General features: G+C 54.4%; 1 protein-coding gene across 14 annotated transcripts in view; it reads right to left on the bottom strand.

Moving 5' to 3' along the window:
- The window catches only part of TSPAN18 (tetraspanin 18), a 204475-nt gene that overhangs the window by 4103 nt on the left and 182413 nt on the right, over positions 1-17959 (bottom strand). For all 14 annotated transcript variants that reach the window (XM_060399534.1, XM_042233391.2, XM_060399532.1 and 11 more), the window contains 4 exons: positions 13853-13927; positions 12746-12844; positions 12012-12194; positions 1712-1795 (listed from right to left, as the gene is read on the bottom strand). In XM_060399534.1, the coding sequence (XP_060255517.1) occupies positions 1712-1795; positions 12012-12194; positions 12746-12844; positions 13853-13927 (441 nt within the window). The remainder of the gene's footprint in view (positions 1-1711; positions 1796-12011; positions 12195-12745; positions 12845-13852; positions 13928-17959) is intronic.

Below are 17959 nucleotides of genomic sequence, written 5' to 3'. Positions count from 1 at the left end.
CCGATGCCAGAGCTCCTGCAAGTAGCAGAAAGCACAGTCCCCCGACCACAGGCTCCTGACCGAACCTCCGGGAGGGGCTCTGGGTGGGGGAAGCGAGGCATATGGGGACTGTCCCTGCTGAGGTTCTGCCCTCCACCCAACAGAGGCCGCAGCTGGGCTTGTGGGCTGGGCGTGAAGGCAGCAGACTGGGAGCACAGACACTGTTTAATGAGCCCCTGTCTCAGGGTCCCCCCACCTCTGACGTCCACAGTGCTGTAGGAGCCCGCTTTTAGCATCATTTTGCAAATGAGGAAACTGGCTCGGGCAACCTGTGCGCAGAGAGAGGCAGAGCTGGGAGCTGAACTCCGGAAGCCCGTGTTCTTCCGGCAGGGTAGCTCGTCTGCGATTTCTCAGGGGGCCTGGTACTGATCTATGTTTCTTGATCATGGCTTCCTCCCAGGAGAGGAGTTGTTCACCTAGAACAGTGTTGGTGCACAGCTGGGGCTCAATCTATGCTTGATGAGTGAATAAACGGGTGAATGAATAAATCCATCTCCCCATCCTCGAAAGTCTCCACAAAACTGCTCTAGGACTGCAGGACACAGTACTCAATGGACAGGAGTCTGAGCAAGCTTCGGGAGACGGTAAAGGACAGGGAAGCCTGGCGGGCTGCAGTCCATGGGGTCCCAGAGTCGGACACGACTGAGCGAGTGAACACAGCAAAGGACACAGTAAGGAGCTAAGCAAGTCCAGGTTTATGGTGCTAGGTGGGAGGAGGAGGCTGAGGATTGCGTTTCCTGGTTTCATTTCCCCGCTGGCCAGAGACTGGCCTCCCGTTTCTTCAGATCAACTGGCGTGGGCAAAACTGTGCAACTTTCCAGTACAGGGGATTTGAGATCCCAGACAGGGGTGAATAGAAGGAAGCGGGCAGCTCCACCGTTTGGCCACAGCGCCACCTAGTGGCGGCTCTAAGCGTCTGCAGAGGCCTTCCTTTTCAGGGGGCTCAGCGCCCTTCTGATCTTCACTGCTGGGACTCCATCTGCAACTTATGAGGTTAACAAGGCCCCAGGGCCCTGAACATCCCACAGAGAAAAGGCCTGATCCAGAAGCAAAGGCTGCAGAGAAGGCAATGGCAACCCACTCCAGTACTCTTGCCTGGAGAATCCCATGGACGGAGGAGCCTGGTAGGCTACAGTCCATGGGGTCGCTAAGGGTCAGACACGACTGAGCGACTTCACTTTCACTTTTCACTTTCATGCATTGGAGAAGGAAATGGCAACCCACTCCAGTGTTCTTGCCTGGAGAATCCCAGGGACAGGGGAGCCTGTTGGCCTGCTGTCTATGGGGTCACGCAGGGTCGGACACGCCTGACGCGACTCAGCAGCAGGAGCAGCAGCAAAGGCTGTAGCCCCTCCCTCAGATCAGCTGCACTGATCCTTCAGAGTTCACTCTGGACCTTGGGTTGGGGGCGAGTGACTCTCAGGGCCTGGCTATCCCCATTGCCCGGAGACTTGCTCAGATGTGTCCAGAGCCCCATAACAACTCAGGGAGCAGACAGGCACGGCTGGGCTTATCACCCCATAGTTCCTGAAGTGGGGTCCCATTGGGTCCTGAGCTAGGGATCTGGAGGTGGAGGTAGGCTGGGGGTGCAGGCTGTAGGGGAGTGTCTGCCCCAGACCCTGTGAGGGTGTCTTTCTTCTGGGGAACTGCAGGAGTGGGGGCCTTCACTTACCTCGATGGCCAGCACGCCTATCGCCAGGGCTCCGGCCAGGTAGACGTAAGTCTCGAAGGCGTTGAGGATCACCGTGTAACAGCCCTGGGGGGGGAGGGGAGCGGAGAAGGACCAGAGGTGAGGCCACCGTGTAACAGCCCTGGGGGGGGGGGCGGAGCAGAGAAGGACCAGAGGTGAGGCCACCGTGTAACAGCCCTGGGGGGGGGGCAGGGAGAAGGACCAGAGGTGAGGTCACCGTGTAACAGCCCTGGGGGGGGGGGCGGGGAGAAGGACCAGAGGTGAGGCCACCGTGTAACAGCCCTGGGGGGGGGGAGCGGAGAAGGACCAGAGGTGAGGCCACCATGTAACAGCCCTGGGGGGGGGCGGGGAGAAGGACCAGAGGTGAGGCAACCGTGTAACAGCCCTGGAGGGGGGGGGAGCGGAGAAGGACCAGAGGTGAGGCCAAAGCCAGGAGGGACAGGGGTCAGGGCCAGCCTCCCGACTGGGTTTGAAGCCCGGGCGCTGGCATGTGGCCCCAGAGCTCAGGCAGCAGCCGGCCTGCCCTGTCCCACTGCTGGTGGGAGAGTTTAGCAGGAAGGGGCTGGGAGGGAGGACGCCCATAAACCCAGCAATTTGGAGGCAACGCACCAGAGACCCACCTGGCCCTCCAGCCCCTAAGGCAAGGCTGCAAATGGCCAGCTTGACTGCTGTTCAATCAGACACAGACCTTTTTTTCTCTTTCGATGGGAATATTGGAAAATTTCCAGTAACTATCTAGACTCCCGTCTGCTCTCAAAAAGATCAGAAGATCCAGTAAGGTAGGCCATCATTTCTATGTGGATCTCCCTGGGGACAGGTGCTCCCTGGGGATTCGCAGTCCCCACCATCTTCTATCATCCCACACCCACCCTTTCTACTCCTCCCCATTACCAGCCCGGCAGCAGGATTTTGGTTTGCAACCTCCACCCTAAGGAAAGCCAGCCCATTCTTCAAGACCTAGCACATACCTCACCACCTCCAGGCAGCCGTCCAGGACCAGCTCAGCTCTCACAGTGCCCCTTCTAAATGGATTGAATCCCTGTGCTACTACTGCTTTCTCAAGCAGTCCTCAGGATATACAGACTGGGACAGAGATGGAGCCAGTGAGAGATGAGCCAGAAAGAGAGGGCCAGCATACCAGCATGTGACGCCACCCCATCTGACCCTGAGTGCCTCACGTCTTGGGTCGTCTTTGTGCCCACGCGCCCTCTCTCTGCACCAGGCTGACCAGAGACTGATGCGTGGTATTTGCTTTGAAAGGAATGTATTTTTAAAGAGAGAGAATTTTCTTTCTTTTAGGAGAATCCACATGTTCCTCGGGCCCAGCCAGAGGACCTGCAAGGGAAGGAGTCGCCAGGGTGGGGGTTAGGGAATCACGCCTGGTCCCTGGGTGACAGTGGCTGTGTCTGGGTCCTGTTGATATTTGGGGGTGCTTCTTAGGTGATTCTTGGGGGCTCACACGCATTGTCAGTCACCCAGCTCTGCCTCATTGGCTGGAAGCGGAAATGATACACCGTGAGGCTGTACTCAGGCAGGCGGACAGCAGGACCTGACCTGGGCAGAGTGGCCAGGCGGATGGCATGGGCCCTCCTGCTGGAGGCTGGTGGGGGCTGGGCAGGGAAGGCCCCCACAGGCCCCTGTCTGAGCACCCCGCAAACATACGGGATGCACCCAGATGAACAGACCCCCCAGCATGGTGAGCTGGATCCACAGTGTTCTTGGGGCTGAAGGTATGTCAGAATCACCTGGGAAGTAGTTAACAATACACACACCAAGGCCACACCCCCAGGACTCTGGATCGGGGGGATCTGGTGCGGAGCCTAGGAACCTATGTGGCGAGCAGATGCCCCAAGTGATTTCTAAAGCCTGTGCCATGGTCAGGCTGAGACACCCCAGGCCTGGTAAGGACGACAAGGAAAGAAGGCCTTAGCTGACTGGGAGCCCAGCCAAGCGCTGTGTGGTTGAAGTCCTAAGGGCGCCCTCCCACAGGCCAGCTGGTCTGGAACCCAGCGTGGCTGGAGGTGGCTTCAGAGCTGGCAGGGAAGCCCCATGCAGCTGGCCAGGCCTGGGGCCATCCTGGATCTGCCTGCAGACCCGTGTTGGAGTGGAACTCAAATCGCCAACCCCCTTGCTCTGTTTGCCTGTGTTTGTGTTAAGTCAATTCAGTCAGGTCCGACTCTACCAGGCTCATCTGTCCATGGGGATTCTCCAGGCAAGAATACTGGAGTGGGTTGCCATGCCCTCCTCCGAGGGATCTTCCTGACCCAGGGATCGAACCTGTATCACTTTGAGTTCAGTTCAATCACTCAGTTGTGTCCAACTCTTTGTGACCCCATGGACTGCAGCATGCCAGGCTTTCCTGTTGATTGCCAACTCCCAGAGTTTACTCAAGCTCATGTCCATCAAATCGGTGATGCCATTCAACCATCTCATCCTCTTTCATCCCCTTCTCCTCCCACCTTCAATCCCTTCCAGCATCAGGGTCTTTTCAAATGAGTCAGTTCTTCACATCAGGTGGCCAAAGTATTGGGGTTTCAGCTTCAGCATCTGTCCTTCCAATGAATATTCAGGACTGATCTCCTTTAGGATGGCCTGGTTGGATCTCCTTGAAGTCTAAGGGACTCTCAAGAGTCTTCTCCAGCATCACATTCAAAAGCATCAATTCTTTGGTGCTCAGCTTTCTTTATAGTCTAACTCTCACATCCATACATGACCACTGGAAAAACCATAGCTTTGACCAGACGGACCTTTGTTGGCACAGTAAAGTCTCTGTTTTTTAATATGCTGTCTAGGTTGTTCATAACTTTTCTTCCAAGGAGTAAGTGTCTTTTAATTTCATGGCTGCAGTCACCATCTGTAGAGGTTTTGGAGCCCCCCCAAAATAAAGTCTCTCACTGTTTCCATTGTTTCCCCATCTATTTGCCATGAAATGATGGGACCAGATGCCATGACCTTAGTTTTCTGAATGTTGAGCTTTAAGCCAACTTTTTCACTCTCCTCTTTCACTTTCATCAAGAGGCTTTTGAGTTCTTCTTCATTTTCTGCCATAAGGGTGGTGTCATTTGCATATCTGAGGTGATTAATATTTCTCCCAGCAATCTTCATTGTGCTTCCTCCAGCCCGTCATTTCATATAATGTACTCTGCATATAAGTTAAATAAGCAGGGTGACAAGATACAGCCTTGACGCACTCCTTTCCTGACTTGAAACCAGTCTGTTGTTCCATGTCCAGTTCTAACTGTTGCTTCCTGACCTGCATACAGATTTCTCAGGAGGCAGGTCAGGTAGTCTGGTATCCCCATCTCTTTAAGAATTTTCCACAGTTTGTTGTGATCCACACAGTCAAAGGCTTTGGTGTAGTCAATAAAGTAGAAGTAGATGTTTTTCTGGAACTCTCTTGCTTTTCCATGATCCAGCGGATGTTGGCAATTTGATCTCTGGTTCCTCTGCCTTTTCTAAATCCAGCTTGAACATCTGGAAGTTCATGGTTCACATATTGCTGAAGCCTGGCTTGGAGAATTTTGAGCATTACTTTGCTAGCATGTGAGATGTTTGCAATTGTGTGATAGTTTGAGCATTCTTTGGCATTGCCTTTCTTTGGGATTGGAATGAAAACTGATCTTTTCCAGTCCTGTGGCTATTGCTGAGTTTTCCAGATTTGCTGGCATATTGAGTGCAACACTTTCATAGCATCATCTTTTAGGATTTGAAATAGCTCAACTGGAATTCCATTACGCCACTAGCTTTGTTTGTAGTGATGCTTCCTAAGGCCCACTTGACTTCACATTCCAAGATGTCTGGGTCTAGGTGAGTGATCACACCATCGTGATTATTTGGGTCATGAAGACTTTTTAATATAGTTCTTCTGTGTGTTCGTGCCACCTCTTCTTAATATCTTCTGCTTCTGTTAGGCCCATACCATTTCTGTCCTTGATTGTTCCCATCTTTGCATGAAACATTCCCTTGGTATCTCGAATTTTCTTGAAGAGATCTCTCGTCTTTCCCATTCTATTGTTTTCCTCTATTTCTTTGCATTGATCACTGAGGAAGGCTTTTTTACCTGTCCTTTAGGAGAAGGAAATAGCGACCCACTCCAGTATTCATGCCTGGAAAAATCCCATGGACCGAGGAGCCTGCGGGGCTACAGTCCATGGGGTCACAAAGAGTCGGACACGACTGAGCAACTTCACTTTCACTTTGCTATTCTTTGGAACTCTGCATTCAGGTGGGTATATCTTTCCTTTTCTCCTTTGCCTTTCGCTTATCTTCTTTTCTCAGCTCTTTGTATCACCCTTTGTCTCCTGTATTGGCAAGTGAGTTCTTTACCACTAGCGCCACCTGGGGAACCCTTGCTCTGTTTATCTCTTTTTAAAGCGTCAGAACCCCGACATATAGAAGAGCAGCAGCAAGCAGGCCTGCTCCAGAGGGAAGGGAAGGAGACTGGGAGAGGCCTGGGAGAGGTGCTCCCAGCCTCCCATCATTCCTTGAGGCTGCCACTCATCTCCTCCCCCCACCCCTGAGTCCGCCTCCTGCCACCAATACCCCACCCCCCCACTCCCTCTACCCAACACAGCCTGGACTTACGGTGCTTTGAGGGGCCACCCAGACAAGAAGCACCAGTAACCTGGGGAGAAGTGGTTACGCAGGTAACACCGGCCACTTGCTTACTGGGTGAACTTACAGGCACGTTTCGTCTTATTGCGCTTCACGGATATTGTATGTTTTTAGAAATTGGCGGTTTCTGGCAACCCTGCATTGAGCAAGGCTACTGGTGCCATTTTTCCAATAGTGGTTGCTCACTTCACGCCTGTGTCTCATCCTGGTAATTCTCACCGTATTTCCAGCATTTTCATTCTTATCAGATGTAACACAGGGGTCTGTGATCAGCGATCTTTGATGTGACTGCTACCTCTTGCTTCCCAGGTGGGACTAGGGGAAGCAAGTATCCTGTGTAGGCTAACTACTTCCTAGGACTGGTGTGAGGATAAGATGAGATGCTACGGATAAAGCACTCACCTGTCAACGCAGGAGATGTAAGAGATGTGGGTTAGATCTCTGGGTCGGGAAGATCCCCTGGAGGAGGGCATGGCAACCCACTCCAGTACTCTTGCCTGGCGAATCCCATGGACAGAGGAGTGTGCTGCTGCTGCTGCTGCTAAGTCGCTTCAGTCGTGTCCGACTCTGTGCGACCCCAGAGATGGCAGCCCACCAGGCTCCTCTGTCCATGGGATTTTCCAGGCAAGAAAATGGCACTGGAGTGGGGTGCCATTGCCTTCTCCACAGAGGAGTCTTTCTCTCTGGGCCCCTCAGAGCACAGCCTGGGGGTGGGCGATGTCTGAGTGCAGAACTGGGTTTGCCCTCTACAACCGGGGAGCAGCGGGCCCCGCGCCACATGCATGCATGCAGCCCTGTTCCATAAGGGGATGGGAGAAGCGTAACCCCCTTCTGAACTTGATGTTGACTTTCACATGCCTCACCTGGGCCTGGAGGGCCTTCTTAGGCCTGGAAGGGGCCTTATTTGGCCAAGGGAAGTTGTCCCTCCACCCTTTGCCTGCTGCAGGTGGGGCACCCGGGGCCTTAACTGCTCATCTGCCCTCTGTCGGGCTCTGACACCAAAGGTTCACCCTGGGCTGAACCAAGCAGATGGCTTGGCTGGCGGAGGCCCTGCTACTGAGAAGCCCTCAGGGAGAGCAGCCAGGGCAGAGGGCGGATGGAAGATGCCGCCAGGACTCAGTGAGTGTCCCCTCTGGCCAGGCTCTGCTGGGGCCTCATGTGCTTCTTCTGACTTGAACCCCATTCCAGCCCCTCGAGGAAGAGGAATGGAAGGAGGGCGCAGACGACCACTGGCTCAGGGTCACCGCCAAGGAGGCAGGGAAACAGGTTGGTCTTAAGGGGAGTGCAAGCTTCTTCTCTGCTCTATTCTAAAGGGAAGCAGTTGCATCAGGAAGCCTTGATTCCTGCTCATCCGGGCGGGGTCCCTGGCTCAGGGCCCAAACTCCAGCCGGTACCCCTGGGTATCACCTCTTCCTCCCCCGTAGCATGGATGCCACCCCGACCCCTCCCCTGCCCAGTGAGACACCACGGGGACCATCTTTCCCACCCTGCCACCAGACTGTGCGTCCCTGAGCTGTGCTGCTGTTGGCAGCCCCTCCCCTCCATCTCTGCAGGGAGGGAACAGGCCCCCACCCTGACTCCCGGCTGCAGACACCCGCCCCCCGCAACCTCATCTGACAGAGGCCAGAAGGGCCACCAGAAGACCGACACATTTCTACGTCCAGCACAGACCTTCCCCCGAGCCCTGCAAGTCCAGCTGCCCACTGCCTGCAGGCCCCAAAGGCAGCTGACAGTCCACTCGCCCCAGGGCAGATCCGAGGTCCCCCTCCAACCACAACCTACGGAGTCACTCCCAGCACAGCCTCATCCTCCCTTCCCCAGAGTCAATCTGCCGCCGTTTCACCTCCTGATTCCTTTCTCAGACCCATACACTTCTCTGTGTCTCTTCTGCCGTCATCCTGGTCTAACCCATCCTCATTTCTCACTGGGACCAGTGTTCTAATCCCTCCTGTCTACTCAGGCCCATCTCTAACCCCTGGCCAGTAAGCGGCCAGAGAGCCAACAGGGCCACAACCCCGCGTAGAACTTGGGCTTCTTTGCTTGTCTAGCATCTTTGCCCTGGGCCCACAGGCACTGCATGGTCTGGCCCTGCTGATACCCTCGCCTGGAGCTAGTCTTGGCGTATTCACTGTCCTCCAGCCATACTGGCCTTCCCTTGGTGCTGGGACACACCATGCTCCCTCCTACCCCAGGGCCTTTGCACAGGCTGATCTCACTGTCTGGCTGGAGCGCCTTTCCCTTGTCAAGAAGATAAGAGTGTAGAAGTTTATGTTTATGAGAGTCACAGCATCGCCCGTACTCACGACCACCCAGGAAGCAGGTGCGGAGCCATGAGGATAAAGCAGAGAATCAGTGATGCTCTGGGGCGAGAAGACTTGAGACCACCCTGACAAGTGGGGGAAATAGATGGTTTCCTCTTGGGTCAGGGTCTAGCTAGGTCACCATCTCCTGGGACAACCCCTGATTTTTTTTCCCAGCAGGGAAATACATTCTTGACTTGCCCATATGACTATCTTAACCCAGGGAAGGCCAAGGAATGAGCAGGAGAATCTGCCATGGTGGGGTCAGCTGATACCAATGGAGGAGCCTGATTTCTCATCTTGGATCACGTTCTTTGGGGACTTCCTCATTGTTCTTCATTGACATTCAGTGATGAACAGGGCTGGTGGACTAACTCAGTACCCATGGACGAGTGCCCTCTGCCTCAGCTCCTGCCAGCCATGTGACAGTCCTGGCCGATGAGAGCTAAGCGGATGTCTTAGGGAGGTTTCTGGGAAAGAAGCTGGCACTGCCTTTTCAGTTTCTTCCCGTCTTCAACAAGTGGAAAGTCTGGAGCTATGGCAGCCATTTTGCCACCATGAGGTACTAAGCACAAGGAAAGGCTGCAAGGATTACAGAGACTAGGCCTTGGCTGACATGATGGAGCCACTGATAAATAAAGAAGCCACCATCTTCCAGAATTCTTACCGTGTGTGAAACACAGAGGCATTTGCCTTAAGTGTAGATTTTCAGTTTCAAAGATTTTGCTACTGACTCAACATTGTGAAGAGGAAGTAAGGCAAAGTCAGAAAAGCATCCCGGGCTTCAGGGAGCTCGGTTTTGGAGAAGAAACAGAGTGAGCCCCTCAGCAGAAGCTTTTAAAAGGAAGAGTGCTCGGGGGGATGCCTGTGCCTCAGAAAAGGAATCCCAGAAGTCAGTCTCAGGCAGTCCTGATGAGGAGCAGGGGAAGAGTCACGGAACTAATGCACCTGCCCAGGGATCTCTCTGATGAGCTTCGATTTCAAAGCCACGCCTGGGAGAAGGAGGGAGGCAGTGTAGTGGAGGACGAAGCCAGAAAAGAACAGGGCCCATGAGAAACTTCCCTAAACAATTCTCAAGTGGCTTTAGGAAAGAGCTTTGGCTGCAGGCAGCAAGCAGTCCTATTGGTAACAGTTTGTTTGTCTTTATCAAACCCTGTATTCATCAAAACCATAGTCAAAGCTACGGTTTTTCCAGTAGTCATGTATGGATGTGAGAGTTGGACTACAAAGAAAGCTGAGCACCAAGGAATTGATTCTTTTGAACTGTGGTGCTGGAGAAGACTCTTGAAGGTCCCTTGGACTGCAAGGAGATCCAACCTGTCAATCCTAAAGGAAATCAGTCCTGAATATTCATTGGAAGGACTGATGTTGAAGCTGAAACTCCAATACTTTGGCCACCTGATGCGAAGAGGTGACTCATTGGAAAAGACCCTGTTGCTGGGAAAGATTGAAGGCAGGAGGAGAAGGGGACGACAGAGGATGAGATGGCTGGATGGCATCACCAACTCGATGGACATGAGTTTGAGTAAACTCTGGGAGTTGGTGATGGACAGGGAGGCCTGGTGTGCTGCAATCCATGGGGTTGGTTGCAAAGAGTCAGACACGACTGAGTGACCGAACTGACTGATCAACCCCTGAGTTGCTGGCTGCTCTGCTCCATGTGGTTGTCGGTGGCCCAAGCGCCTTCTCTCTTGATGCTTGGATATTCTAGGGGATCACCCTCCCCTGCAAGGTCTGAGATGGCTTCAACCATGAGCTGGGGGCAGGGGTGGTGAGAGGGAGAAGGGGTGGGCCCAGCACTTTCTCTTCAGGACATGGCTCAGGCGCACAGATCACCTCTACTTTCCTCCCTTTGGCCAGAACGTGCCACGTGGCCTAGCTGCACGGGAGGCTGGAAGAGCGGGTCAACCTGGTGGTCACTGGGTCTATAAACCTCCTCTTTCCAAGGAGGAAGCCGCAACTGAACACGAGGGCAGCCAGCTGTCTCTGCCACTACATGGGGAATCTGAGGTCCAGAGAGTGAGTTTTGGCCAAGGTGACATGGCTGCCGACAGCCCAGGTCTGCCTGCCATCAAAGCCTGAAACTGCCCCCCTCCCCGTGCTCGGCAGCCTCTCCTCAGGGCTGAGACCTAACTCCTGGGGTGGCTGTCCCTGCCCCCAGCTCACAGCAGCTTCATCCCAGGACCTTTGTTTCTGTACTTCGGTCTTTTTCACTCAACGCAGGGACACAGGACCATAAGGGATGGAGGAACGTGACTCTCTGGGCCTGGGAATCCTTTGACATGACGTGGGCAGGTGCAGGAGAAGAGGGTGCTGAGTTTATGAGGCAAAGCTGAAGCTGGAAAGAGTCTCATCAGATGGCTGGGTCAGGCCTCAGCCCAACTCTCCCCTTCCCCAGGGGGATTCCCCTTGCCTTAAGCCCTACCCCCGTCCCACCCTAGTCCCTTCTAGCCCATCATCCGGTTTTATTTTCTTTACAGTGAGATGATTACTTCCTGTGAGATTATGACTTCTTATGTGCTTGCTGCTTGCTTATCATCTGCTTCCTCTAGCCAGACTGTAGGCCCTGCAGGAACAGGGCCTTTGCCTCCTGTCCCCTGCTGCGGTTCCCAGCACCTGGAGCTCTCCCATGGGAGCCTCATCAAAGGCCAAATCAAGCACGGGGTGTGGGGCTCGGTTCACCCTCATTCTCCCTGCACTGGCCCGCCCTCCCCCAGCCTGGCCTCACATATCCCCCTGAGGAGTGTGGGGACTGGTAAGTAGGAAGGGGGATCAAGGTCAAGGCACTGTGTGTCTCACTGAGGGGACATAGCAGGATGGGAAAGGGCTTCTTCTGAGACTTAGATGAAGTCCTTGGGTTGCAAGAGAAGCCAAGAAGTCTAGGAGCTTCCCTGACTTTGGAGGCTAAGGTCAAGGAAATCTTATTCTCTTGGGGCCTGGGGGTGCTTCCACATGACAAATGTGGGTTCTCCCCAGATAAAGTGCACAGCTGAGGAGGGGCCCTGCTGTGTAACTCTGGTTTTCCTTCTTGAGACCTGCAGTACCAGAAGCTCAGGGAGTGTTCTACTTGGAACACCGGAAAACTCCTAGTTACCCTTGAACCCCAGTCAAAATGCCCACTCCTCTGGTCTGTGCCACTGATGGACTGTCTGCCGTTCTCATGCTTTAACTCCTTTGGCTGGATCTCAGGGGCATGAGTGGAGCCTTCCTTAGCCCCCGTTCAGGAGTCCCACACCACAGCCAATGTTTCCACGGGATTCCCTGAGTGCCTTCAGATCTTCTGGGCTCACACTGCCACCCACCCAGCTTGGCCAGCCGCCATTCCTGATGGACAGGTCTCCCCTGCCAGGGGAAGCAGGGCCTGGTACCTGCTTGTTCAGGAACAGGTCCCTTCCCAGGAGGCATTCCTCTCTGCTCAGCAGGACCCCGTCCCGACTCTGGGGTTCTCTCCGGCAGCAGGCCTCCGGCACCTCATCACTGTCCAAAGTCAGGAGTCGGAAAACTGATGCATACTTAAAATCTTCGGGCCCGTTGACCCCACAGCAACCAAACTAGACAGAGCAAAGAGAAGGGCAGGTAGGAGCTGGAGCCGGGCATGAGAGTGAGGAGGCAAATGCAAAGCTTATCCACAGGCCACTGCGAGGCGGCGCGGGGGCGGGGGGGCAGTCATGATCCGAGTGGGAGCTGGCTCCACCTGCTCCCGTGCAACCCCGGGAAAGCCACTCAGCCTCTCTGAGCCTCCAGTGTCCTCATCGGTAAAATCAGAGAGGTGGTAACAATTCCTACTTCACCGGGGCTGAGCACTCAATAAGTAGTTGCTATGGTTACTATCACTGATGACAGTTAAAACTGCTTGAGGACTCAAGACAGGGAGGGCAAACAGGTTTCACCCTGAGTTCGGACTGTGGCTGATGGGCAACGGCTGCCCAAGATGCTGTGCGGATGGATGCCGGTTCTGAGGCTGGGCCTGGGCCGGGCGGATCAGCGCCTGATTGATCACTGATATCTGCACAGGCGCAGAGAGCAAGGCTCTGGAGGCCAGATAATGGCTCCCCTGGGCATCAGGGCTCTGAGGGCTCAGAGCATCCCTGGGGCCACTCACCGTGATCATGACAGAGTTCCAGGTGGCGGAGAAGACGTCCGTGTCGTTGTTGCCCTGGTAGTGCTTGGTGAGCTCCTTGGTGAAGAATTCACGGGTGAGCTGGAGGCAGAGGGAGGGGCTGGACTGAGAGCCATGGCAGCTAGATACGGGCTTCTCCACTGATCTGCTCTGGGGGAGGGTGGGGGAAGGCCTCTGAGCCCTAGTGCCAGGGACCCTCCTCGGGAGCAGCTGACTTGGGGCGGGCCCTTGGGGTCCACCCCCCACCTCTAAGCACTTGTGGCCTCCCTGCATTGTCAGATCCCCAGCATGAACACACAGACTACCCACACAGCCCTCAGCAACCACTGGTGAACCTCCACCGGTACTGCAGCTCTTTCCAGAGGGTGGCTGGTCCACACTGGGGGCTCACCCCTCCTGCCACTCCCTAACCCTGAGCTGTTCCTCAGACAGAGCCGAGCGGATGCGCTGTGTCCTGGGCCCTGAAGAAGCCGCTGTGTGTGCAGCAAGACATCTCTGCAGAGCCGCAGTTTCCAGAGGCCCTTGCAAGTCATTGCTACCTTCAAAATACTCCCCGGAGGCCTGATCACCCTGCTCCCCTCTGCAGGGAAGGGTGGGGCCCTCGGTGGTTGGAGCCTCTGGGATAAGATGGTCTCTGGGGGTAAGTGGCCCAAAATGCATACTTGCCAGGGCCTCATCCAGGAGGGCTCTGCCCTGTTCTCCTGCTTGGTGCAGATTCTGCGTGGGGGCTGGGGGTCGGTTGGGGGGTGGGAAGCCTCTCTGACTATCCTTGGACTATGAAACGACCGCTGCTGGGCCAGTGCTGGGCAAGGCATAGAATGGAAGATTCTAGAGTTAGGGATGGGGTTGCACCAGACGCTTGGAAAGAGCGGAGACCCTTAAGGGCCCTCTGACTCTGACCTTCTGGGAAAGCCCTTGCAGGGACAGGCTCGCAGGTTTCTTTTTGGGCTGTGGGGCTTCACTGGGTGAGGTGGTGGATTGTGATTGGAGCTGGAAACACTGGAGGGGAGGACGCTGACTCTGTGAGACCCTTTGGGGACGGAGGGGCTGGCCACGAATGGGCCAGGGCACACGAGGCCAGGTACGTACATTCCCCCTGAAGATGAAGGCCAGGATGGCTGCTGAGAGCTCTGCCAAGAAGATGATCAGGATGAACAAGAAGAACTGTAGAGAGAAGGGGGCAGCCTTGTGAGTCCCGAGGGCAGGTAGGAAGCGGACAGCTGACCGCTCTCTGAGGCACCCTTCCATCTGTCACACGATGGGGCAATGTACCCATTTCATAAGACTGAGGAACTTACCTGCCATAAACCAGACATTTTTCATAAAAGTCTATCTTTGGAGCCAACAAGGTTGTAATACAAATATGGAACAAATAAACATACACATACGTCTTCTGTGCAAATGGCACTCTTTAGAGGGCCCTTGTGCAGTGGGCGTTCTGACCAACCGTACTTGGCAGCCCTTGAAAAAGATCGATGTTGAAACTTGTTTGGACCTCCCCCAGGTGGACTGTCCAAGTAGTGGGAATCCTGAAGTCCCTGGGGATCCCTGGCTGGCTGTCCCCACCCTATCAGGCCCAGGCCACCTCTCCCTGCCTGGCTGCCCCTCATTCCCATGGGTAGTGGGGGTAGTGACGTTACTTTTCAGCTGCAATAAAGGAGCATGATTGGAGGGAAGGTGGTATGTCTATTAAAATCTGAAAACCCAGGGGCTGGGAGTCTGGAATCTAACAAAGTACCCCACCCCCACCCCCTGCTACTCTCTGCATATCTCCATGTCGCCACGACACCTCTTGCCTGGGGCACCTCACATGCTGAGCTCCCTGGAAGGCCCTGCCCTTGCTTGCCCACCAGCACCCTGCTTTCCAGACTCGGTTCCTGGCTCCCCCACATCCCAGGGCCCTGCAGAAGTGTGTACCACAGCCGCTGCGCCCCGCCGGATCACCACCATCAGCTGGGATCCAGCGGGCAGTGTTCTTGATGCCCGGACAGCACCGGTGCTGGTATACGGCTCTCCGATGAGTAAATGAATCCACGAGTGACCAGCTCACCGTAATGACCTTGCTATCTGCTATCTCCAGGCCCGGGCCATCATGGGCACTGTTGTGGGTGGATGGTTGTGTCCTCATCACTCAGCATTGTCCGCTTGCACTGGGACCATCCTGGAGCTGTCACCCCACGTGGAGACCACCAGCAGGGCCCTGAAGCCCCAGCCGCACATGCGCACGGCGGCCCCAGGACCTGCTCCCTTGCTCAGGCCAAAGTCCTCCGAACTTCCAGTGTGCACCGTGTGTGCCCAGGCTGGAAGGAAGCGAAGGGTCCTGAGCTTGTCCTCAGCACTTCAGCCCCCACTGCCTCGCTTTGAAAGTCTTAAGACCTGGAGGCTTTCCTGGGCTCCAGGATAACATGGTGTTAGGATGGTGTTCTAGAATCGGAGGTCCCCTGTTTCTTTCCACTGTGCCGCTTGCCAGCTGGGCTGGCTCTGTCAGCTTCTACCATGTCTGGGTTCCGGTTTCTCCATCAATAGAACAAGGGTGTTGATGGTCAGCAGCTGCTTTGCCAGGCTGCCCAAATGATTCAGTGAAATGGCTTATATACGATCCATGCCCAGGTGTTAAGCGCTGGATGCGGAAGGAGTGCGTGAGTGCTAAGTCGCTCCAGTTGTGTCCGACTCTTTGGGACCCTGTGAACTGTAGCCCACCAGGCTCCTCTGTCCATGGGATTGTCTCCAGGCAAGAATACTGGACTGGGTTGTCACACCCTCCTCCAGGGGATCTTCCTGACCCAGGGGTTGAACCTGCATGTCTTGAGTCTCCTAAGTTGGCAAGTGGGTTCTTTAACAGTAGTGCCACCCAGGAAGCGCCAAGCACTGGACAGGTGATAGTTATCATGCATTTTCCAGAGACCAGTGCTTGTCTCCAGGAAGGCCACGCTCGCGCTTGGTTCTGAGCCACCACTGAGCCATTCTCACGCTGTGCACGGCGCTCCACTGCATTATCTCACTGATGTGGTGCTAAATGCCCTGGAAAGTGCACGCACACTCCCGGAGTGATGAGCACGCGGAGTTCACGAGCTCCGTCTCATCCATAGTTTATAACTGTCTAAGCTGAGATCGATAGGCAGAGACAGCTCCGTCACATCACTGGGGTGGAAACCATTTCCGAGGCTGCTCTTTATGCCAGCCTGAGGACTGCCAGCAACTGCACTGAGAGGGCAGAGGGCAGGGCGGGTCTCCATGGAGGCCTTGTGAAACAGAATCGGATGACCATCTGTCACCAGCCAAATGGAGGTGCCAGGAGCCCTGCCAGGGCCCTTCATCACTGTCAGAGGGAGGAGAGGCTGCAGAGGCGGGGAACATACCTCTTAACCCAAGGACCAGCTCGTGGAAGTGGAGGGGGATGGGATGGGCACTGTGGCCTGGGGCAGGCTGCCCAGGGTACAGGAGGCCTTCTGTCACTCTCCTTTCCGGCTGGGGAGCTCTACCTCCCAACTTCAGTCCTAGGTCACCCCACACAGCTGACTGCAGTGAGGCTTACTGCAGGTCTGCTTCCTGACCTGTCAGAACCAGAGCCCCACGTTTTAAGACTCAGCTGGCCTGCAGGGTCTCTTGTGGATCAACACCAATCCTTTCGTTTTCAATTTATCAAATGCTTATATGTGCCAGGAACAGAGTTAAGCAAGATGTACATTTTCTTATTGAATGCTGATCACAGTATTATGGCGGGTAAGGTGGTATTATCATCTTCAGCTTACATATGAGGAATCTGAAGTTCAGAGAGCTTAAGTGACTGACCCCAGGTCACACAGCCAGGAAGTGGCACGGCAGGGATAAGAACCAGGCTTTTCTGACTGCAGAGGCCATGCTCTGGCCCAGGCCCCCTCTCTGCCCCTTCAGTCCAGGCTTGTCCCCAGGCTTTTCTGACTGCAGAGGCCATGCTCTGGCCCAGGCCCCCTCTCTACCCCTTCAGTCCAGGCCTGTTTACTGAGCACATGCTCTGTGCCAGGTACTGTGTTAGGTCGTTGTGGTTTAGTTGCTAAGTCGTGTCCAGCTCTTCTGCAATCCCATGGACTGTAGCCTGCCAGGCTCCTCTCTCCCTGGGACTACCCAGGCAAGAATACTGGAGTGAGTTGCCATTTCCTTCTCCAGGGCATCTTCCTGATCCGGGGATCAAACCCTCATCTGCTGCCTTGACAGGTGGATTCCTCATCATTCTGAGCCACCCGGGAAGCCCACTGTGCTAGGTACTGATATACAAATACACACAAGGGTGATGTGATCCCCACTCTGATGGAGTTTCCACTGAGCCAAGATTCATGATCCATGAAATGAAATCCACGAGATGAAAAGCATAAGTCCTGAGATGAGATGAAAGAATAAACCCGTAACTCATTGATGGGGAAAGCAGGTCTCCCCAGAGGAGGAGGGTCTGCAGATCTCCTGGCCACTGTTCCTGCCTGAAGCAGGGCCCCCCAAAAGCCTGGGCACGGAGTGGGTGACATGAGTGTGTAAGTCACCTGGAGGAAAGTGCAGGGCTGTGGGGCCAACATGAGTAACAAGATCACTTCTGCCAGCATCTCCAGCGTGAAACAATTGCCTCCTGCTTGACGAGATTACTCCTGGTTATTTGAAGGGGCATCCCGCCTGGACCCAGCCACAGGGCTGATGCTTTCTGGGGCTCCCCCGAACCAGGGCCTTTCCCAGAGTGTGTTTCTCTTGAGTTATCTGACCTCATCCCATTTGTCTGAGGGCACACTTGCCAGTAATTCCTCAACATCAAATTTACAACGCTTTGCATAGGATCAGGCGATTAATAAAGGGGTAAAAGCTGCTATTTTGCCTACTTGTGAGCATTTCCAGACTTTCCTAACCCATCTGCCTACAATACATCTGCTTTTCGCTCTCATTTCTAATAATATTTACCAAATTTACATACTTGTTGTACAATTCAGCTCGTTTTATCGCTTTTAAATTATACTCTTCCCTTTTTGCTATTCTCTTTTCCAATTTAGCATGCCTTGGTTATCAAATATTTTGAAAATGTGAAGCTTTCAATAAATGGGTTAGAAACATTCCTTGAACTGTTTATAGGTGAGCAGCTAGGCAAAAAGGGATGCCACAAAATGTCACTAATAGGCTGAAGTAGTCTTGTGGTCCATGAAAATGCTCTAGAATTGATCAACAGGACTGTTTGGAAAA

This window comes from Ovis aries, chromosome 15 (genome assembly GCF_016772045.2).
Source record: "Ovis aries strain OAR_USU_Benz2616 breed Rambouillet chromosome 15, ARS-UI_Ramb_v3.0, whole genome shotgun sequence".
Taxonomy (NCBI): domain Eukaryota; kingdom Metazoa; phylum Chordata; class Mammalia; order Artiodactyla; family Bovidae; genus Ovis; species Ovis aries.
The sequence above is the reverse complement of the archived record's forward strand: the minus strand, read 5'-3'. Positions and strand labels throughout refer to the sequence as shown.